This window comes from Lissotriton helveticus, chromosome 5_1, assembly GCF_964261635.1.
Source record: "Lissotriton helveticus chromosome 5_1, aLisHel1.1, whole genome shotgun sequence".
NCBI classification, from domain to species: Eukaryota; Metazoa; Chordata; class Amphibia; order Caudata; family Salamandridae; genus Lissotriton; species Lissotriton helveticus.
Window position 1 is genome coordinate 28,320,464 of NC_136065.1, and position 26,596 is coordinate 28,347,059.

The 26,596-nt window shown below is 45.8% G+C and overlaps 1 protein-coding gene across 3 annotated transcripts in view; it reads right to left on the reverse strand.

Annotated features, from left to right (window-relative positions):
• Positions 1–529: 529 nt before the first annotated feature.
• The window catches only part of LOC144754098 (E3 ubiquitin-protein ligase TRIM39-like), a 122,495-nt gene continuing 96,428 nt past the window's right edge, over positions 530–26,596 (reverse strand). The window contains exons 4-7 of one of the 3 annotated variants that reach the window (XM_078641668.1): positions 16,916–16,938; positions 13,738–13,784; positions 1,064–1,565; positions 530–829 (exon numbers count right to left, since the gene is read on the reverse strand). In XM_078641668.1, the coding sequence (XP_078497794.1) occupies positions 820–829; positions 1,064–1,565; positions 13,738–13,784; positions 16,916–16,938 (582 nt within the window). In that variant the 3' untranslated portion in view covers positions 530–819. Of the gene's footprint in view, positions 830–907; positions 1,566–13,737; positions 13,785–16,915; positions 16,939–26,596 lie in introns of all 3 variants that reach the window. The other 2 variants (XM_078641667.1, XM_078641666.1) reach the window with 2 other exon arrangements.

Here is a 26,596-nt window from a genome sequence, read left to right on the forward strand (position 1 = left end):
GTCTGTAAGTTTTTAGGCAACAATAAAAATGTAAAGGTAACTTTGGCGAGTGAGGTTCCTGCAGGAGATAGATCTGAGTTTTATCCAGTGGCTGTTTCCAGTGACGCTAAAGTTTCTCATAGGATTAAGGTGCCTGCTGCAAAGAACATGTCCTGGTGTGTCTGTAAGTTTTTAGGCAACAATAAAAATGTAAAGGTAACTTTGGCGAGTGAGGTTCCTGCAGGACGGAGATGGAAGCTTTTTCTAGTGGCGGCTACTACTGATGCTAAAGTAGCGCAGAGGATTAAGGTGCCTGCTGCAAAGAACATGTCCTTGCGTGTTCAGAGGTTTTCAGGTGACAATAAAAATGTAAAGGTAACTTTGACATTTAATGTTCTTTCAGGAAAGAGAAGGAAGTTAAGATGCCTGATAGACACCAGGTTTGCAGTACGGAGCACAGCAGCCACACTGCTCTACAACATACCTTAGAAACATTGCCACAGCCAATAGCTCTGGCTAAAGACTTATAAGGACCCAAAGGCGAGACCTATTGGCTATGCCAGTGCTTGTTTAATTCTGCAGTTTGGTGCATGATTCACACAAACATTGTCTGCCCTTGTTTATAAAATCTACAAGGAAAAGAGATACATAGTTTCACTGAGGCTTCTGGTTGCCATGGAAACAGGTGAGAGGGTCATTGAAGAAGGTTCTTGGAATGTTGGGGTTTGAACCGTGGATGACAGTTGAGGGGGGAGGGGGGGCTCACACCAGCCTCAGCTCCGCTCCTCCCCTGTAGGGGGGTGAGAGGGAAGGATGAGGGTCTGAAGCTCCCTGCAGCTCTCACACCAGCCTCAGCTCCGCTCCTCCCCTGTAGGGGGGTGGGAGGGAAGGATGAGGGGCTGATGCTCCCTGCAGCTCTCACACCAGCCTCAGCTCCGCTCCTCCCCTGTAGGGGGGTGAGGGGGAAGGATGAGGGTCTGAAGCTCCCTGCAGCTCTCACACCAGCCTCAGCTCCGCTCCTCCCCTGTAGGGGGGTGGGAGGGAAGGATGAGGGGCTGAAGCTCCCTGCAGCTCTCACACCAGCCTCAGCTCCGCTCCTCCCCAGAGCAGGAAGAACGGGAAGAGCCTCTGTGTGAAGGGGGCCGGCGGGAAGGAGAAGAGAAGCTCCATGGAGTCAGCATTGTACAGGGACAGCCGCCCCCCCTCGTAGTCCAGATACACCCTCAGCTTCAGGGGCTTCTCACGAGGGGACAGAGGGGTCTTAGGGGAGCTGAGAGCCGTGTACTGACCCCCCCACCCCAGCACAGCCCAGACTCCCCCCTCAGGGGACCATATGATCCCTCTCTTCCTGTCCACAGACTCTGCTGCGACCCCCACACGCCACAGCACCCCCTCCTGCAGCAGCTGCACCTCCCAGTAATGTCTGCCGGAGGTGAACCCCTCGCTCCCCAGCACACAGGAACAGGAGGTGAATCTCTTCGAGGTGTCCGGCAGGGTCTGTGCTGTGTCCGTCCATCTCACGTGTCTCCCCCCCTCAGACAGGAGGAGCCCAGGATGAGCCGTGTCAGGATCCAGAGTCACCATCACTGCAGAGAAGAGATTCACAATTAGAGATTTAATGACACAAAGAAAGGCTGTAATTACTGCTTCTGTTTGATTAATTTACACCACATCTGGAAGGAGCACGCGGCGCTAGAGAGTGCGGCACTAGACCGCTCACTAGACTAAAGAGCGCAGCACTAGACTACCACACATGAGACATACTACATCACACTACAACACGAGGCATACTACACTACTACACACTACCACACATGAGACATACTACACTACACCACACTACTACACATGAAGCATGTTACACGAGGCATACTACACTGCATCACACTACCACAAACGAAGCATGCTACACTACACCACACTACTACACATGAAGCATGTTACACTACATCACACTACCACACATGAGACATACTACAACACACTACAACACGAGGAATACTACACTGCATCACACTACCACAAACGAAGCATGCTACACTACACCACACTACTACACATGAAGCATGTTACACTACATCACACTACCACACATGAGACATACTACATCACACTACAACACGAGGCATACTACACTACTACACACTACCACACATGAGACATACTACACTACACCACACTATTACACATGAAGCATGTTACACGAGGCATACTACACTGCATCACACTACCACAAACGAAGCATGCTACACTACACCACACTACTACACATGAAGCATGTTACACTACATCACACTACCACACATGAGACATACTACAACACACTACAACACGAGGAATACTACACTGCATCACACTACCACAAACGAAGCATGCTACACTACACCACACTACTACACATGAAGCATGTTACACTACATCACACTACCACACATGAGACATACTACAACACACTACAACACGAGGAATACTACACTGCATCACACTACCACACATGAGACATACTACAACACACTACAACACGAGGAATACTACACTGCATCACACTACCACACATGAGACATACTACATCACACTACAACACGAGGCATACTACACTACATCACACTACCACAAACGAAGCATGTTACACTACACCACACTACTACACATGAAGCATGTTGCACTACATCACACTACCACACATGAGACATACTACAACACACTACAACACGAGGAATACTACACTGCATCACACTACCACACATGAGACATACTACAACACACTACAACACGAGGCACACTACACTACTACACACTACCACACATGAGACATTCTACATCACACTACAACACGAGGAATACTACACTGCATCACACTACCACCAACGAAGCATGCTACACTACATCACACTACTACACATGAAGCATGTTACACTACATCACACTACTACACATGAAGCAAGCTACAATACATCACACTACTACACATGAAGCATGCTACACCAGACTACCACACGAGGCATACTACACTACATCACACTACCACACATGAGACATACTACATCACACTACAACACGGGGTATACTACACTACATCACACTACTACACATGAAGCATGCTACATCACACTACCACACGAGGCATACTACACTACATCACACTACCACACATGAGACATACTACAACACACTACAACACGAGACACACTACACTACTTCACACTACCACACATGAGACATGCTACACCACACTACAACACGAGCAATACTACACTACATCACACTACCACAAACGAAGCATGCTACACTACACCACACTACTACACATGAAGCATGTTACACTACATCACACTACTACACATGAAGCTTGCTACACTACATCACACTACTACACATGAAGCATGCTACACTACATCACACTACTACACATGAAGCATGCTACACCACACTACCACACAAGCCATAATACACTACATCACACTACCACGCATAAAGCATGCTACACTACATCACACTACTACACATTAAGCATCCTACACTACATCACACTACTACACATGAAGCATGCTACACTACATCACACTACCACACATGAAGCATGCTACACCACACTACCACGAGGCATACTACACTACACTACCACACATGAAGCATGCTACACCACACTACCACACAAGGCATAATACACTACATCCCACTACCACGCATAAAGCATGCTACACTACACAACACTACTACACATTAAGCATCCTACACTACATCACACTACCACACATGAAGCATGCTACATCACACTACCACACGAGGCATACTACACTACATCACACTACCACACATGAAGCGTGCTACAATACCCTACCACACAATGCATACTACACTACATCACACTACCACACATGAATCATGCTACATCACCCTACCACATGAGGTATACTACACTGCATCACACTACCACACATGAAGCTTGCTACACTGCATCACACTACTACACATGAAGCATGCTACACTACATCACACTACTACACATGAAGCGTGCTACATTATATCACACTACTACACATGAAGCATGGGACACTGCATCACACTACTACGCATGAAGCATGCTACACTACATCACACTACTACACATGAAGCATACTACACCACACTACCACACAAGCCATAATACACTACATCACACTACCACACATAAAGCATACTACATATTACACTACATCACACTACTACACACAAAGCATGCTACACTACATCACACTACCACACATGAAGCATGCTACACTACATCACACTACCACACATGAATCATGCTACACCACACTACCACACAAGGCATATTACACGACTTCACACTACCACACATGAGGCATGCTACACCACACTTCCACACATGAAGCATGCTACACTACATCACACTACCACACATGAAGCATGCTACACTACATCACACTGCTACACATGAAGCATGCTACACTACATCACACTACCACATGAGGTTATACTACACTACATCACACTACCACACATGAAGCATGCTACAACACACTACCACACATGAAGCATGCTACATCACACTACTACACATGAAGCATGCTACACCACACTACCACACGAGGTATACTGCAATACATCACACTACCACACATGAAGCATGCTACATCACACTACCACACGAGGCATACTACACTTCATCACACTACCACAAACGAAGCATTCTACATCACACTACCACATGAGGCATACTTCACTACTACACACTACCACACATGAGACATGCTACACCACACTACAACACGAGGCATACTACACTACATCACAATACCACACATGAGACATACTACAACACACTACAACACGAGGCACACTACACTACTACACACTACCACACATGAGACATACTACATCACACTACAACACGAGGCATAGTACACTACTTCACACTACCACACATGAGACATACTACATCACACTACAACACGAGGCATACTACACTACTTCACACTACCACACATGAGACATACTACATTACACTACAACACGAGGCATACTACACTACATCACACTACCACACATGAGACATACTACATCACACTACAACATGAGGCATACTACACTACATCACACTACCACACATGAAGCATGCTACACCACACTACCACACACAGCATATTACACTACTTCACACTACCACACATGAGACATACTACATCACACTACAACACGAGGCATACAACCCTACATCACACTACCACACATGAGACATACTACATCACACTACAACACGAGGCATACTACACTGAATCACACTACCACCAATGAAGCATGCTACACTACATCACACTACTACACATGAAGCATGTTACACTACATCACACTACTACACATGAAGCATGCTACACCACACTCCCACACAAGCCATATAACACTACACCACACTACTACACATTAAGCATCCTACACTACATCACACTACTACACATGAAGCATGCTACACCACACTACCACAGGCCATAATACACTACATCACACTACCACTCATAAATCATGCTACACTACACCACACTACTACACATTAAGCATCCTACACTACATCACACTACTACACATGAAGCATGCTACACCACACTACCACACAAGCCATAATACACTACATCACAGTACCACGCATAAAGCATGCTACACTACATCACACTACTACACATTAAGCATCCTACACTACATCACACTACTACACATGAAGCATGCTACACTACATCACACTACCACACATGAAGCATGCTACACCACACTACCACGAGGCATACACTACACTACCACACATGAAGCATGCTACACCACACTACCACACAAGGCATAATACACTACATCACACTACCACGCATAAAGCATGCTACACTACACCACACTACTACACATTAAGCATCCTACACTACATCACACTACCACACATGAAGCATGCTACATCACACTACCACACGAGGCATACTACACTACATCACACTACCACACATGAAGCGTGCTACAATACCCTACCACACAATGCATACTACACTACATAACACTACCACACATGAATCATGCTACATCACCCTACCACATGAGGTATACTACACTACATCCAACTACCACACATGAAGCATGCTACACTGCATCACACTACTACACATGAAGCATGCTACACTACATCACACTACTACACATGAAGCTTGCTACATTATATCACACTACTACACATGAAGCATGGTACACTGCATCACACTACTACACATGAAGCATGCTACACTACATCACACTACTACACATGAAGCATACTACACCACACTACCACACAAGCCATAATACACTACAGCACACTACCACACGTAAAGCATACTACACTACATCACACTACTACACACGAAGCATGCTACACTACATCACACTACCACACATGAAGCATGCTACACTACATCACACTACCACACATGAATCATGCTACACCACACTACCACACAAGGCATATTACACTACTTCACACTACCACACATGAGGCATGCTACACCACACTTCCACACATGAAGCATGCTACACTACATCAAACTACCACACATGAAGCATGCTACAACACACTACCACACATGAAGCATGCTACACTACATCACACTACCACACATGAAACATGCTACATCACACTTCCACACGAGGCATACCACACTACATCACACTACTACCCATGAAGCATGCTACACTACTTCGCACTACTACACATGAAGCTTGCTACACTACATCACACTACCACACATGAAGCATGCTACACTACATCACACTACCACAAACGAGACATACTACATCACACTACAACACGAGGCATACTACACTACATCACACTACCACACACGAGACATACTACATCACACTACAACATGAGGCATACTACACTACATCACACTACCACACACGAAGCATGCTACACCATACTACCACACACAGCATATTACACTACTTCACACTACCACACATGAGACATACTACATCACACTACAACACGAGGCATACTACACTACATCACACTACCACACATGAGACATACTACATCACACTACAACACGAGGCATACTACACTACATCACACTACCACACATGAGACATACTACATCACACTACAACACGAGGCATACTACACTGCATCACACTACCACCAACGAAGCATGCTACACTACATCACACTACTAAACATGAAGCATGCTACACCACACTCCCACACAAGCCATATAACACTACACCACACTACTACACATTAAGCATCCTACACTACATCACACTACTACACATGAAGCATGCTACACCACACTACCACACAGGCCATATTACACTACATCACACTACCACGCATAAAGCATGCTACACTACACCACACTACTACACATTAAGCATCCTACACTACATCACACTACTACACATGAAGCATGCTACACCACACTACCACACAAGCCATAATACACTACATCACAGTACCACGCATAAAGCATGCTACACTACATCACACTACTCCACATTAAGCATCCTACACTACATCACACTACTACACATGAAGCATGCTACACTACATCACCCTACCACACATGAAGCATGCTACACCACACTACCACGAGGCATAATACACTACATCACACTACCACGCATAAAGCATGCTACACTACACCACACTACTACACATTAAGCATCCTACACTACATCACACTACCACACATGAAGCATGCTACATCACACTACCACACGAGGCATACTACACTACATCACACTACCACACATGAAGCGTGCTACAATACCCTACCACACAATGCATACTACACTACATAACACTACCACACATGAATCATGCTACATCACCCTACCACATGAGGTATACTACACTACATCAAACTACCACACATGAAGCATGCTACACTGCATCACACTACTACACATGAAGCATGCTACACTACATCACACTACTACACATGAAACTTGCTACATTATATCACACTACTACACATGAAGCATGGTACACTGCATCACACTACTACACATGAAGCATGCTACACTACATCACACTACTACACATGAAGCATACTACACCACACTACCACACAAGCCATAATACACTACATCACACTACCACACATAAAGCATACTACATACTACACTACCACACATGAATCATGCTACGCCACACTACCACACAACGCATATTACACTACTTCACACTACCACACTTGAGGCATGCTACACCACACTTCCACACATGAAGCATGCTACACTACATCACACTACCACACATGAAGCATGCTACAACACACTACCACACATGAAGCATGCTACACTACATCACACTACTACACATGAAACATGCTACATCACACTTCCACACGAGGCATACCACACTACATCACACTACTACACATGAAGCATGCTACACTACATCACACTACTACACATGAAGCTTGCTACACTATATCACACTGCTACACATGAAGCATGCTACACTGCATCACACTACTACACATGAAGCTTGCTATACTATATCACACTGCTACACATGAAGCATGCTACACTGCATCACACTACTACACATGAAGCATGCTACACTACATCACACTACTACACATGAAGCATGCTACATCACACTACCACACGAGGCATACTACACTACATCACACTACCACACATGAGACATACTACATCACACTACAACACGAGGCATACTACACTACATCACACTACCACAAACGAAGCATGCTACATCACACTACCACATGAGGCATACTACACTACATCACACTACCACGCATGAGACATGCTACACCACACTACAACACGAGGCATACTACACTACTACACACTACCACACATGAGACATGCAACACCACACTACAACACGAGGCATACTACACTACATCACACTACCACACATGAGACATACTACAACACACTACAACACGAGGCACACTACACTACTACACACATGAGACATACATCACACTACAACATGAGGCATACTACACTACATCACACTACCACACATGAAGCATGCTACACCACACTACCACACACAGCGTACTACACTACTTCACACTACCACACATGAGACATACTACATCACACTACAACACAAGGCATACTACACTACTTCACACTACCACACATGAGACATACTACATCACACTACAACACAAGGCATACTACACTACATCACACTACCACACATGAAGCATGCTACACCACACTACCACACACAGCATATTACACTAAATCACACTACCACACATGAGACATACTACATCACACTACAACACGAGGCATACTACACTACATCACACTACCACACATGAGACATACTACATCACACTACAACACGAGGCATACTACACTACATCACACTACCACACATGAGACATACTACATCACACTACAACACGAGGCATAATACACTGCATCACACTACCACAAACGAAGCATGCTACACTACACCACACTACTACACATGAAGCATGTTACACTACATCACACTACTACACATGAAGCATGCTACACCACACTACCACACAAGCCATAATACACTACATCACTCTACTACGCATAAAGCATGCTACACTACACCACACTACTACACATTAAGCATCCTACGCTACATCACACTACTACACATGAAGCATGCTACACCACACTACCATACAAGCCATAATACACTACCACACATGAGACACACTACATATATTGTATGTATGTATTGCGACTTATATAGCGCACGTATCACCCGAAGGTATCAAGGCGCTTGCTTAGGGAACCCGTCCTGGTATTCCCCTGTGAGATACCCCGGCAGGGTATCCACAAGGTGAAAGCCAGGCATCCCGCCGCGAGGGGCCGTAGTGGAGATTAAGCAAGCTATTGCCCAGAGTCGCAGAGTGTGACCGCGTGAGTCGAGTAGGCACCGGAGCGAGAATTGTCGAGTCCGTGGAATTTTTGAGCCCGAGACCCGCCGAGGCGGGGAATCGAACCCTGGTCCACGGCCGATCTCAGCTTCCGGGTCTGCCGCCTCTAACCACTGAGCCACGCTTCTCACACTACAACACGAGGAATACTACACTACATCACACTACCACAAACAAAGCATGCTACACTACACCACACTACTACACATGAAGCATGTTACACTACATCACACTACTACACATGGAGCATGCTACACCACACTACCACACAAGGCATAATACACTACATCACACTACCACGCATAAAGCATGCTACACTACACCACACTACTACACATTAAGCATCCTACACTACATCACACTACCACACATGAAGCATGCTACATCACACTACCACACGAGGCATACTACACTACATCACACTACCACACAAAGCGTGCTACAATACCCTACCACACAATGCATACTACACTACATAACACTACCACACATGAATCATGCTACATCACCCTACCACATGAGGTATACTACACTACATCACACTACCACACATGAAGCATGCTACACTGCATCACACTACTACACATGAAGCATGCTACACTACATCACACTACTACACATGAATCTTGCTACAATATATCACACTACTACACATGAAACTTGCTACACTGCATCACACTACTACACATGAAGCATGCTACACTACATCACACTACTACACATGAAGCATACTACATCACACTACCACACAAGCCATAATACACTACATCACACTACCACACATGAAGCATGCTACATCACACTACCACACGAGGCATACTACACTACATCACACTACCACACATGAAGCGTGCTACAATACCCTACCACACAATGCATACTACACTACATAACACTTCCACACATGAAGCATGCTACACTGCATCACACTACTACACATGAAGCATGCTACACTACATCACACTACTACACATGAAGCTTGCTACATTATATCACACTACTACACATGAAGCATGCTACACTGCATCACACTACTACACATGAAGCATGCTACACTACATCACACTACTACACATGAAGCATACTACACCACACTACCACACAAGCCATAATACACTACATCACACTACCACACATAAAGCATACTACATACTACACTACATCACACTACTACACACGAAGCATGCTACACTGCATCACACTACTACACATGAAGCATGCTACACTACTTCACACTACCACACATGAAGCGTGCTACAACACCCTACCACACAAGGCATAATACACTACATCACACTACTACACATGAAGCATGCCACATCACACTACCACACGAGGCATACCACACTACATCACACTACTACACAAGAAGCATGCTACACTACATCACACTACTACACATGAAACCTGCTACACTATATCACACTGCTACACATGAAGCTTGCTACACTACATCACACTACTACACATGAAGCATGTTACATCACACTACCACACGAGGCATACCACACTACATCACACTACTACACATGAAGTATGCTACACTACATCACACTACTACACATGAAGCCTGCTACACTATATCACACTGCTACACATGAAGCATGCTACACTGCATCACACTACTACACATGAAGCATGCTACACTACATCACACTACTACACATGAAGCATACTACACCACACTACCACACAAGCCATAATACACTACATCACACTACCACACATAAAGCATACTACATACTACACTACATCACACTACTACACATGAAGCATGCTACACTACATCACACTACCACACATGAAGCATGCTACACTACATCACACTACCACACATGAATCATGCTACACCACACTACCACACAAGGCATACTACACTACATCACACTACCACACATGAATCATGCTACAACACCCTACCACACAAGGCATAATACACTACATCACACTACTACACATGAAGCATGCCACATCACACTACCACACGAGGCATACCACACTACATCACACTACTACACAAGATGCATGCTACACTACATCACACTACTACACATGAAGCCTGCTACACTATATCACACTGCTACACATGAAGCTTGCTTCACTGCATCACACTACTACACATGAAGCTTGCTACACTACATCACACTACCACACGAGGCATACTACACTAGACCACACTACCACACATGAGGCATGCTACATCACACTACGACACAAGCCATAAAACACTACATCACACTACCACACATGAAGCATGCTGCACCACACTACCACACAAGCCATAATAAACGACATCACAGTACCACACATGAAGCATGCTACACAACTCTACAACACGAGGTATACTACACTGCATCACACTAACACACATGAAGCGTGCTACAACACCCTACCACACAAGGCATGCTACACTAAATAACACTACCACACATGAAGCATGATACATCACACCACCACACGAGGCATACTACACTACATCAAACTACCACATATAAAGCATGCAACACCACACTACAACACAAGGTATACTACACTACATCACACTACCACACATGAAGTGTGAGTCTGTGAGAGAGTGTCTGTGAGAGATTGTCTGTGAGAGTGTCTGTGAGAGTGTCTGTGTGAGAGAGTCTGTGAGAGAGTGTCTGTGAGAGTGTCTATGAATGTCTATGAGAGTGTCTATGAGTGTCGATGAGAGTGTCGGTGACAGTGTCTGTGAGTGTCTGTGAGAGAGTGTTTGTGAGAGTGTCTGTGTGAGAGTGTCTGCGAGAGAGAGTCTGTGAGAGAGTGTCTGTGAGAGTCTGTGAGTGTCTATGAGAGAGCCTGTGAGAGTGTCTGTGAGAGTGTCTGTGAGAGTGTCTGTGAGAAAGTCTGTGAGAGAGTGTCTGTGAGAGAGTGTCTGTGAGAGTGTGTCTGTGAGAGTGTCTGTGAGAGAGTGTCTGTGAGAGTCTGTGAGAGAGTGTCTGTGTGAGAGTGTGTGAGAGTGTCTGTGAGAGTGTCTGTAAGAGAGTGTTTGTGAGAGTCTGTGAGAGAGTGTCTGTGTGAGAGTGTCTGCGAGAGTCTGTGAGAGAGTGTCTGTGAGAGTCTGTGAGAGTGTCTGTGAGAGAGTCTGTGAGAGTGTCTGTAAGAGTGTCTGTGAGAGTGTCTGTGAGTGTCTGTGAGCGAGTGTCTGTGAACGAGTGTCTATGAGAGAGTGTCTGTGAGGGTGTCTGTGAGAGAGTGTCTGTGAGAGTCTGTGAGAGAGTGCCTGTGAGAGTGTCTGTGAGAGAGTTCCTGTGAGAGAGTGTCTGTGAGGGTGTCTGTGAGAGTCTGTGAGAGAGTGTCTGTGAGAGTGTCTGTGAAAGTCTGTGAGAGAGTTTTTGATGCCTAGAGAATTCAAAGTTAAGATATCTGCAGTTAGACATTGTCTCTACCAGACAAGGTGTTACTGAAGGTAAGTAACTTGTTCTTTAATGTATATTGGATTAAGAAAAGTGCTGTTGTGTTCATGTCTAAATTAGACCAGTAGTGCCACCATGTGGTGGACTGTCATGAGTACTTATGCTGACAATTAAAACCACTGGTTCAAATTAAGCATTGATTTTGTGGCACCATTGCCACTGAGCATGGCAGTGATGTGTGGGGACTCTCACTACACTAGCAGGAAATTCCTTCCACCAGGACTGTCTGCCTGTCACGGTCAGGTGGTGGTAAAGCCCTCATTTGCATGTAGATGTTGTCTTGTCTGTTTTGGCATACGTGCGCACTTTATAAAGCATATAGCTATAACAAACGATATCATTTTCATAAACAGTATCAAACATGCATACATAAACCCAATTGTATTTACCTTTATAACGCTTCATCTCTGGGCCTTGAAGCTTCACATTATTACACCTGAAACAACACATCAATCATGTTGGTGTTACAGAACAAACACAGTTTACAGGATAACATACGGAACACCAGATACAGCCTGTAATTAAAAAAGTAATCCTGTGATCCCAGGCGCTCCTGTGGACCAGTGCAAAGAGTGTGTTACTCTTGACACAACAACAATCAAAGCTCCAATGACACATGGCAACCCAGTTACAACCTGCTGAGCAGTGGCTGGGTGAGGATAACAGGCGACACCCCACTAAAATCACAGAATACCAAAAAAAACAAGGCCCCGCTGCTTGCAATGATGAAGGGACATAGATTGGCAGCCAATAAAGCCTGTCAATGGGGAAAAAGACTATTGGGCAACGCTCGATTCAAACTGGTCCAATTCAGTTATCGCCACATGTACATGTAGTTCTCCACACTGCTCAAGATGCCATGAAACACAGCTGACTCTCGGAGTATGAGGTGACAATGTCCTTCAGTACAAACATACTAGTCTGAGTTAGAGAGAAGGCTGCCTCAGCACACTGGACGGCTTCCCGAACTATGCCCAGTGCTTACAGCAGATGAGAGAAAAGGAAAGATGAAAAGACAGGTCACTCCACTGGGGAATATACTAGCAGAACTTTATAATGTCTTTAATTGCGTGTCTTGTAATTAATCTCTAGATTCCAGCACTTGTGAATCTCTGTGGTCCTGCATCTTGGAATCTCTGTGGTCCTGCACCTTGGAGTCTCTGTGGTCCTGCATCTTGGAATCTCTGTGGTCCTGCACCTTGGAATCGCTGTGGTCCTGCACCTTGGAGTCTCTGTGGTCCTGCATCTTGGAATCTCTGTGGTCCTGCACCTTGGAATCTCTGTGGTCCTGCACCTTGGAATCTCTGTGGTCCTGCACCTTGGAGTCTCTGTGGTCCTGCATCTTGGAATCTCTGTGGTCCTGCATCTTGGAATCTCTGTGGTCCTGCACCTTGGAATCTCTGTGGTCCTGCACCTTGGAATCTCTGTGGTCCTGCATCTTGGAATCTCTGTGGTCCTGCATCTTGGAGTCTCTGTGGTCCTGCATCTTGGAATCTCTGTGGTCCTGCACCTTGGAATCTCTGTGGTCCTGCATCTTGGAGTCTCTGTGGTCATGAACCTGTGAATCTCTGTGGTCACGAACCTGTGAATCTCTGTGGTCATGAACCTGTGAATCTCTGTGGTCATGAACCTGTGAATCTCTGTGGTCATGTACCTGTGAATCTCTGTGGTCATGTACCTGTGAATCTCTGTGGTCATGTACCTGTGAATCTCTGTGGTCATGAACCTGTGAATCTCTGTGGTCATGTACACGTGAATCTCTGTGGTCATGAACCTGTGAATCTCTGTGGTCATGTACACGTGAATCTCTGTGGTCATGAACCTGTGAATCTCTGTAGTCATGAACCTGTGAATCTCTGTGGTCATGAACCTGTGAATCTCTGTGGTCATGTACCTGTGAATCTCTGTGGTCATGTACCTGTGAATCTCTGTGGTCATGTACACGTGAATCTCTGTGGTCATGAACCTGTGAATCTCTGTGGTCATGTACCTGTGAATCTCTGTGGTCATGATGACGTCTGTGAGACATAGTTGAAATTGCTCTTTTGCGACGGTAGAATTTTCTTCCAGCACTAAGATACACTGAGTATCATCGGCATATGAAGTGGTTTCAATTTTAAAGGATAATATTCTTTCAATGAGGGGAGCAATATATATGATGAATAAAACCAGGCTGAGGGCAGATCCCTGAGGAACGCCAGACTTGAGTGACGTTTCAGTTGGCTGGTAATATCCAAGCGTAACCACCTGCCTGTGGTCGGCAATGAAGGACTTTAGCCAAGCCAAGGCTAGATGGGAAATGCCGCACATCTTCAGGCGGTGCTCTAGAATATCATGGGAGATCGAGTCAAATGCAGCTGATAGATCTAATGGGACCAGACTGCATTTTTACCCATATCAACGGCAAATTTAGGGTTCAGTGCATTCAAGAAGAGCGGATTCGGTGGAATGGTTAGGTCGAAAACCATACGGGCGAGGGTGCAAAAGGTTGGTCGCTTCAACAAAAGTGGTCAATTGACTATTGACTAATTTCTCCGTGATCTTACTAAGGTAGGGCAACAAAGAGATGGGCTGTAGATTGGAGAGAGTAGTACGGTACTTTAATTGGTTTTTTAAAGGAGTTTTAAAGCAGCAACCTTTCCAGTCAGTGGGAACTTCTGCAGTTAACAGGGAAGAATTGATTATTTCATTGATAACCGAGTGGATAACATCAATAATAGTGTGAAGAACTTCCAGCAGGCAAGCATAGAAAGGTGACCCCGACTCACAGGAAAGGATGGCTTGCCGTGACTGTTCTAGGCTAATGGTCTGGAAGGTTTGCAGATTAGAGATGACCTTATAAGATACAGAAGACGTGTCTATGGGAAGAACATATCCCATATAAAATCTGTTTGTAACTTTTGGATTTTTGGTTAAAAAAAAGTTAACAATATTGTCAAATAATGTTTGAGAAGTGGGTTATTTTGAGTTTAAAGATACATTTTTTTATCTGATTTAGCTGATGTAATTAGATTTGTGTAATACGCTTTTTTCTCCACTTAAATTTGTTTGTGATAAGCTTACAGAACTGTTTTGAACTGAGCTTAGTCTTCTGAATTGTATCCTTTCTGCCATCTACTCTCAGATTGTCTACATTGAAGGTGTAATTCAGTTAGTTTTTGAGTATAGCAGGGGGCTGATACTTTAGTGATCGATTTCATTTTCAAAGAATTATGGGGGGTGAATATATTACTAACAGTGATCATCCAATGGTTAAAGCTCTGGTTATCCTGAGAGGTGCTGACTGATAAGGTGGGGCTAAGCCGTAATGCACGGTTAACTAGATCTGGGTGCTCCTGCATGTCGCCCCACTTGCGTAATGTCTTGGGGGAACTAGTAGTAGGTGGCCTTGGGGGATAAACATGGGGCCAAGTGATTCTAAACTGAATAAGTGTATGTGCTGACCAAGGCAAAGGAATCGGGGAGTTGACAGTTAATGAACATAGATTGGAGAAAATTCCATCCATCCCCTGTAGCAGCAAGACATGCTCCTTTCACACTGAGAGGAGGATAATAAATCAGCCTTACCTGCTCAGGGTACTTCTGACATCCTGCAAAACAGAAAAAGAAATACAATGAATGCAGTTTCCACTGAATATATTAACATTTTGTATTCATTTAGCATGGAAATGTGTTTGGAAATCTAAGCTCCATTGAACTCTTCTATCTCTAGTTTGAAGACTCTGGGAGCTCCCCCCCACATCCTCGTATAAAGTCAGATATTCTGTCGGCACAGGCGGTGACATCCTGAGTGGATATCCCATGACACAGCACAATCTGAAATATTCTGAATGGGGTCACATGACACAACAGAAACTGATATTCTGAGTAATATAAAAAGGATCTCTACCCCGGAAAACCCCAGGAGTTCACTTTTTCACCACTGGTCTTTGACCTCTCCTGTGTTGTAAGCCTTCCTAAAGACGTCTCACCCCCTGCAATTGCTGCTAAAATGGAATTAGGAGCTTCAACCTGTAGAGCCTGAATTTTAATATATGGCGAGCTATGCTTGAACAGTTAGGGTAAGGGGCTCTGGGTAGGTCACAGAAGACCTGTCTAAAGACTATGTGTGCACTCTGAGTGTTGCATGTGTGGATTAGGGTGAGCGTGGAACTTGTCTGTTGTGCGATAACCTAAAAGGACAGCATTTTGTATCTGCTGTGTGTCAAGAGTGCCAAACAAGGAGATAAGTTATGAGTACATAAAAGTCCTTTGAAGCTGACCAGACTTCTCTGAAAGGAGGGAGGGAGACAGGTGCCACTTAAAAGTGCCAGGACAGTCCGGGACCACTTCCCGCTACACTCTTGTCCAGCATGGTTGCTGAGGACAGCGCAGTGATTTGGAAGGCCTCTCCCTCTTTTGTGCCTTTGTCTCAGATTCCATCAAGCCACACTAACCTCTGCTCCCACTTACTGCCACATTTGAGCAAACAAAACTTTGGCCTGGACCATTCTGGGCAAATAAGGAAAATGCTACTTACCAGTATGCATCTGTTCTTGGCATGTAGAGCTGCAGATTACTACACTTTGCATTAGATCACCACCTGGTGTTGGGCTCAGATGAGTGCATGTTGTTGCCGTTTTGGAAGAAGTCTTTTGTAGTCACAAGATAGGTGACTCCTCCCTTGGACGATAGTGCGCATGGGCATCGGCTCCATCCTTAGATTGTTTTCCGCCATGATGGGAAATGATGCAGTTAGTAGAAGTAAAGAAAAGGATGTCCATGCGTGTGCATCTAAGTAAGATAAAACTGGAACAGATCCAGGTCCCGGGGAGGCAGGAGGGCGTGTAGTAATCTGCAGCTCTACATGCCAAGAACAGATGCATACTGGTAAGTAGCATTTTCCGTTCGAGGCATATGCGCTGCAGATACTACACTTTGCATCGATTGTGCAGCAGTGTCTCCCCTAGCGGTGGTCACCTGTACCGTTGCAGTAGTTTGAACGAGAGTTTTAAGGACAGCTTGGCCTACTGCAGCTTGCTGCTTGGCTTGCACATCAACACAGTAGTGTTTAGTGAAGGTGTGTGTTGTAGACCATGTTGCTGCCTTGCATATGTCTTCTAGGGGATGTTCCGTAAGAAAGCCATAGAGGCTCCTAGTTTGCGTGTGAAGTGTGCTCTAGGAGGAACTGTTAATGTACGTTTTGGTTTTTGATAGCATATTTGTATACATTTTACAATCCACCTTGCAATTACACCCTTAGAGATGAGGTTGGCTTGGTGAGGTGGAAAGAAAGATACAAACAATTGTTTTGTTTTTCCAAAAGATTTAGTCCTATCTATATAGTAGAGAAGAGCTCTTTTAACATCTAGTGTGTGTAGAGCTCTTTCTGCTACAGAGTCAGGATTTTGGAAAAACACAGGTAACTCTACAGATTGGTTTAAATGAAAAGGAGTTTTGACTTTTGGAAGGAATTTAGGATTAGTTCTTAGAACCACTTTGTTACGATGTAGTTGTAAAAATGGTTCTTGTATTGTGAAAGCTTGTATCTCACTTACTCTTCTACGAGAGATAATAGCAATAAGGAAAGCTGTTTTCCATGTGAGGAATTGCAGTTCACATTTGTGTAAAGGTTCAAAAGGTGGTCCCATGAGTCTTGTAAGAACAACATTTAGGTTCCACACTGGAGAAGGTGGTAACCTCGGGGGAATGATTATTTTTTAATCCTTCCACAAATGCTTTAATAGCAGGTACTCTAAAAAGTGACAGATGTTGTCTGTTTTGTAAATATGCTGCAATTGTTGCAAGGTGCAGGCGTATGGATGAATATGCCAAGTTACATCTTTGTAAATGTAAAAGGTAGCAAATTAGTCAGTCAGTCAAAGTACTTTATTTCGGTAACATACCATAAAAAGGCCATACATACACAATAAGCATAACGCAATAGCAAAGGATAAAACAGGTAAAACCATGTATTAAAAATCACATACAAACAGTTCCTGCAAATATTAAAAAAACATCGGATATTGCACCGAAATGTCAGTATATAAAATATATAAAATTGGATAAAAAGTGTGGCACCTCCTAAAAGTAGCCCTTAGTACGAAATATGAGCTTCCAGCTTTAGTATTGCACATCTCATATACCACATAGATTGGAGAAATCTTGCTGTGGCAAAAACTATCAGGGGGGAAGTGTCATATTTAAGAATCCTGAATACCTCCCTGTAATCCCTAAAGCCCCTAACCCTACATAGCTGCAAAATCCATTTCTCCCTAGCCCTAGCGTAAGTGGGGCAGAAGAGCAGAACGTGCAGATCTGTCTCACTGCTGCCCGAACACCCCGGGCAGGTACTTGCCGTTGAAGAAGCGTTCCGCCATTTGTGCGTTACCGCCCTCAATGGCAATGCGCTGTGTCTGAACTGGGTGTAAAGTTTCTTAGCCAAGGAGGGCTGGATATCGTCCAAAAAGACTTCAAAGCGGGGATAAGCCTTGATGTTCAAGAAAGTGTCCGTTAGCCTACCCGTCGAGAGATTGCATGTTGTAGACACCATGCGGTACCTTCTAAGAGCTGCATTCAGTAGTTTTTTAGAAAGCAAAGGACAGGAATCTTGGGGAAACGACCACATGTCTCCCCTGTCTAAAGCATGGCAGAGGTGCTTGATGTAATTCAACCAGGGTATTTTCCCCGAGGTCCCCCTATGCAGAATGTCTCTCAGGTCATCCCTATAGCTCGAAAGCTCAGGAGTCACCCAAAAGACGCCTGCAGTACAGGAAAGGACGATTTGCTACGATCTCCTGGATTGGGACCAGGCCCAGGTCCAACCTCAGAGGGATCAAAGGCGAGCTCAAAGGGAGATGGAGCAAGCGCCTAATAAAACTGTTTTCCGTGAGCATCAAAGGGGCAGCTGATGTATGGCCCCATAGCTCTACGCCATAGAGTGCGCCCCCTCTTGCTTGGGCCTTATAGATCTCAAGAGGCGGGCTCAGGAGTTTCAATGAGGTGTCATTAAAAACCTTTAAAATACCACCCGATGATTGGGCCAGCTTTAGGTTGGCCCTAGCCTTATGGGACCCCCAGTCCATCTTGTCATTCAGTGTGACCCCCAAGTACTCAAAGGTGGACACACGGTCCAACACTATTCCATACATATGCGGGCGGGGGCAATTGGCCGATTTATAGTTAAAGACCACTAACTTTGCTTTCGAGATGTTGATCTCCAGATTTCTCAGATGGCAAAAGGAGCAGAATGCGTCTAATGTGCGCTGTATACCCCCTGACGATTTTGACACCAGGAGTGTATCATCGGCGAACATTAGGGCCGGTATCCGTCGCCCCGCTAAACTGGGAGAGTCCAAGTCTTTTGCTCCCGAGAGATGGTCTATTAGCCCATTAAGAAAGAGGGAGAAGAGGGTAGGAGCCAAGAGGCACCCCTGCCTTACTCCCCTCTCAACCGGGAAGGGGGCCGACAACTCCCCACTCCTCCCATACCTCACCCTAGCATATGTGCCCTGATGCAGTCGTTTAAATAGGTGGCACAAGTAAGAGGGGGCACCCATCGCCAGCAGTAAAGCCCACAGCTTGTCCCTATGGACCAGGTCAAACGCGGACCGAAGGTCCACAAAGATCAAAAACAAACTACCCACCCCAATAGTGACCGTCTTCCAGTAGACCAACTGTAGTCTAAACAGTTGGTCTATGGTAGAAACCTTTGCTCGGAAGCCCGCCTGAAGGGAGGTTAGGATGTGTTGGTCATCCATCCAACTCTGCAACCTTGATAACAAAAGGCGGGCAAAGATTTTCTGGAGGACGTCCATCAAACTTATGGGGCGGTAATTAGACAGGTCTAGGGGGGAAGCTTTCTTGTGAATGGGGATTATTTCGGCTCCCAACCAGGTTTACGGGATCTCCAGACCCTGCAAAATGGCATTAAAATAAACACAAATGTAGGGAGCCCATACCTTTTGTTTGCTACAGTAGAGGCCGCCAGGGATCCTGTCCAGGCCCGGGGCTTTTCCTAATTTCAAGCTACCAAGGGGCCCCCACACTTCATGGACAGAGCAAGGTGGGCAGACCAGGGCCGGGGCTTCCAGGAGAGCCAATTCTGTAGGGCGATTTTGCAAAACAGCCTCCTCATGGTGGTCACTATGGCCAGATGAATACAGGGGCTTAAAATGATCTAGCCACGCATCTTCACTCAGATTAGGGATGATGGCAGACTTCCCCTCGGCCGACCCGACTCGCACAAGGTTCCAGAATGACCTGAAATCTCGGGTTCCCAATGCCACTCGGATATTGTCCCACCTGGCGGCTTCCTACTCAGCCCTTGCCTCCCTAATCAAAGTTTTATACACCTGCCTCGCCGTTCTAATGCTAAAGATTGAACCCGATTTGACCTCCCTGATCAAGCACCTCTTTGCGTGGCTACATTCTTTGTTAAACCAGTGATCCTGCCTCTTTGACCCACCGCTCCTAACATCCAAAGAGTAGACATAGCGGGCCAGGGAGCCAAAAAGGTTGTTATGTATATCTTGGAGCCCCTGGGAGTGGGAGGGGAGAGGTTCGCAACCTGCAACCGGGAGGTTAGAAACCTCCGTGAGAGAGCTTTCAACAAGTTGATATAATTCTGCCAGCCTCTCAGGAGCCAGTGCAATCCTCTCCCATCTAACTCTTCTCCCTCCCGCCGCTATGACTAGATTAAAGTCAGTAGCCGTTTCCTCACGTCCTGAATCATTGCGACAACCAAGGGGAACAAGCAGTTCTAATGACAATAAATTGTGATCGCTATCGAACCTTGGGATCACAGAAAAAGTTCTGAGGCAAGCCCAAAACTCTAAATTCACCAATATATAATCTATGGTAGAGCTTCCCCCGGTCTGTTAAATGTACTGGTCTCTGGAACATCTGGGGCCAATCTACCATTACAAGCCGTTAGTGAATATAGAAAAGCGAACTTGTTAATCGCAAGGGCCAGTGGTGGTAGGTGCTTTTCTGGGTACATGGTGCAGTCCGGAATGAACCAACTTTCGTCCTCTTCCGTGGAAATAGAGGGAATCCCCGAAAATGGCTCAAAGTGACAGTTGAGGTCTGCACCAATAATTTTATGAGCACCCGGGGGAAGAGATTGTAAAAGAGTCTCCAGTGCTTCCAAGGTTGATAGGCCCAGCTGGAGCGGATGAGGGCGCAGGTATATATTAAACACTGCCAACAAAGGCCCCTTGTTGAAATTCAATATAACACGGAGAATGTCCGGGCAGTGGCAATCTACTACCTTAACCGTACATCCCAGATGGACAGCAACTCAAATACATAACCCCCCCTGAAGGTCTGCCCCTCAAGCCTTGTACTGCTGGGATATGGAAGGACGCATATCCCTCCTTGACCGGTGGGGACAGCATCCAAGTCTCTTGAAAGAGACATAAATCATAGCACTCCATCAACTCTCCCCACTCCGGATTTAGCAGCTTTCTCTCGAGTTCTGCTACATTCCAAGAGGCTATAAGTGGATAGTGAGTTGAAGCAGGAACCGGGGGTCCGCCAGTAGTAGAGGCTCGATAGAGCAGGAAGGTTTAGAATGTAAATGGTTATACCCACTTCCTCTGCAGAACTAACTAACCCCAGATTAGAAGAGGGCGGGGGAATAATAAAATGTGTCCCTTCTAGACCGACTCTCTCACCTGGAGCACACTTCACTCTGCTAGGATTCCCCCCACCTTCACACACCGTGTGGGGCAAAACAGATCCTACGGGGGAGAAAATTAATAGGGGTCAGTCTATATTGCTTAGGGCAGAGTATCTATTACCCATAGCGATGTTAAATTCATGATCATAACCAGCAAGAAAGGGGTGGAATGGGTCATACCCCCCTAAAGCTGGAGGTTGTGAATAGAAATACCCCAAATGGACGGTGTTAATAGAGTTCGCGTGGGAAAACCCTCCATTGTGTAATACATGTTCAACAGCCCTTGGATCCCGAAAATTCACAATCACACAGTCACCACTAATGTCCTTAGGTCTCGTCCCCAACCAACTTACTCTATGTGCAAACATAATTTCCCCCTGCCCGGCACCCATTAAAGGTCTATGCCTACTTAACCAGAAGATAACTTTGTTCTTCAATTCCGGAAAAGATTCCCATGTATCGCCTGGGAGGGCAGGGACGCCTGTGAGCACCACCACATAGGGCGAGGCTTCCGGCGGAACCTGGGGTAGGGGAGTGTATTTGGAAGAGCCCAGCATGTTGTTATTTCCTAGCGGGCACTCTAAGAGCCCAGTTGGTTTTGGCAGCCCTGGTGGTTCCTGTACTTTACATCCCGGGACAGATGGAGGCGCAATAGAGTGACCAATGGGACCTGGCCCATTAGTAGTTAATGTGGGAGTCGTGATCTTAGGAGGGATCAGTACAGGGGAGGGGGGATTAGGGCAAAGGCTATTGGCCGGAGGCTGGTCCTTCGCAGCCACGTTGGTGGGTCCTTTGGCCGGTGCCGAAATAGTATTCCCCGATGCAGTGGCTGTCTGTGCTTTCCCTGAGCCTTTACTATTTATCAAAGAGACCAGTCTGTCAATCTTAGAGGACAAAGATTTAAAATGGGTAATGATGAACAGTTGCATATGGGCCTGGAGATCGAACAAAAGGTTTGTAGCCCAGAGAGGGGACCAGAGAAAACACGAGGACTGGGATTGGGGTCACAAAAGCCCTGCTCAGAATCTCCACAAGCAGGAGTAGGTGCTGGTGCCTTAGTGGGTTTCCCTTTTTTCTTAGATTTTATGGGTCTGGCACAACGCACGTGCTCCTGAGGTGGGGCCCGGGGGGGGAAGAGGAAGGTCGGGATTGCACGCTCTCAATTGCAAAATCTGAATCAGACACAATCTGAGCACCAGGTAGGTCTGAGAATGAGGGCATAAGGGAGGTCATAAAATCTGTAGGGAAAGCTGTAGCTACGGAGCAGTCTTCCAGAAGAGTAGAGGAGGGCATAGCAGGGGTAATCGAAAGACGCCTTTTCGTATTTTCTATAGCGTTTGCCACAACCCCTATTGTTTTTTGAAGCATTTTATCAATAGCGTACGGCTAGGTAGGAAGCCGATAATAGCCTGGTCATAGGGCGGTGGGCAGTCGGCTTATCTCCCTTGCACATGCTGCTGCTCTCAGCTACTTACAGCCAATTAGGGAGTGAAATAAAATACCTAAAATACAAAGTTACACCAAGAGCAGGAACACAGTGAACTATAACAATATAACAAAAGTGGCCAAGTAGAAATATTTAAACAACAAGAAGTGTTGTTAGTCTCTTCGACTGCATATTATAGAATAACATTAAAACGAGGTACCGCTATAGAGTTCACCCAAGATATCTTTTGCGGGAAGGTTTAGAGGGGTGGCCCAGCTCGGCCTCTGTCGGCCCCGGACGGCCGCAGACGGTCCCGCCCTTGTCCCGCCCTTGTCCCGTGATGCGGGTACTAAAGAGTGACTATATAGGAGGAGACTCGAAGGGCGTGGCTTGTTCCTGGTCCAGGTGATTATCAGGCACCGAATCCTGGGACTTGGAGTCTGCCTCGGTGTTCCGGCGTGACTCTACAAGTCCAGGATGCGGGTAAGGGCCCCACGACGATCCTTCAGAGCCCGCAGTTCGTGGAAGGGCTTAGCAAGGTTTAGTCCAGTTGATTAACAGCTCCACAATGACCTCTGCGCTGCGGCACCCGCAAAGCGGGTGCGGCGAGGTCTAGTAAGCGCCTGAAGCTGGGGGCGAGGCTTGTTCCCGGTCCAGGTGATTATCAGGCACCGAATCCTAGGACTTGGAGTCTGCCTCGGTGTTCCGACGTGACTCTACAAGTCCAGGATGCAGGTAAGGGCCCCACGACGATCCTCCAGAGCCCGCAGTTCATGGAAGGGCTTAGCAAGGTTTAGTCCAGTTGAAAAACAGCTCCACAATGACCTCCGCGCTGTAGCAAATTATATTCTGGATAGAAGCATCCAGGGGATCAATTTGGTTATTGTTGCAATGCATGGCAAATCTCTTCCATTTAGCAGCATACCAAGCTCTGGTAGTAGGTCTCCTGGCCTCTTTAATGATGTTCATACAGTCTGGTGGTAGGTTAAGATAACCAAACTCTAAGACTTCAGGAGCCAGATCGCCAGATTCAGTTGATTTGGGTCTAGATGTCTGATGTCTACAAGGTTCTGCGTCAGCATGGATGGTGTCATGCGTAACGTTTGGTGTGGAACTAGAGAGAGTTCTAGCAGTGTGGTTAACCACGGTTGGCGTGCCCATGTGGGAGCTACCAGGATTAATTTGAGAGACTGTTGTCTGAGCCTGCGTACTACTAATGGTATTAGTGGTAGTGGCAGAAAAGCGTACGCAAATCTGCCTAACCAGTTCATCCATATCGCATTGTCCTTGGACAGCGGGTGTGGAAACCTGGCGGCGAAGGTTGGGCATTTTGCGTTATCATGTGTGGTGAACAGATCTATGTCTGGATGACCCCACTTGTGGAAAACTGGTTGAAGAACTTGCGGATGTAGTTCCCATTCATGAATTTGTTGTGTCTGCCGACTCAACAGATCTGCTATCTGATTGTGAACTCCTGGAAGGTGCTCTGCTAGCAGATATATATTTTGTGGAATGGCCCATCTCCAAATGTTCTGTGCAAGCTGGGACAGTTGTAGAGAGTGTGTCCCCCCTGTTTTTGTATATAGTACATGGCTGTCATGTTGTCCGTCCGGATTAAGACAGCTTTGTTTTGTACTTGTACTTGGAATGTTTTGAGTGCTAAGAATATTGCTAGCAGCTCTAGATGGTTGATATGGAACAATCTTTGTTGAATGGTCCATTGTCCTTGAGTTGTATGATGTAGGAGATGGGCTCCCCATCCTGTGAGAGATGTGTCTGCTGTGAGTACTATTTGTGGAACAGGTTCAAGGATTGACCGCCCCTTTGTCAAGTTTTTGGTGTTCCACCACTGCAGAGAGCGATATGTGCGGCTGTCTACCAACACCAGGTCTGTTAGTTGCCCTTGAGCCTGGTTCCACTGTCGTGCTAGACATTCCTGTAACGGACGCATCTGCAGTCTTGCACATGGTACAATGACGATGCAAGATACTAGCATGCCTATTAGTCTTATGAACACTTTGGCTTGCAGAGATTGCTGGTGTTGGAAGACTGTGACTAAGGCTTGAATGCTCTGTATCCTTGCTGGACTGGGATACGCTAGAGCTGTAGATGTGTCTATTGTAGCCCCTAGATACTGGTGTATATGAGAGGGCTGCAGGTG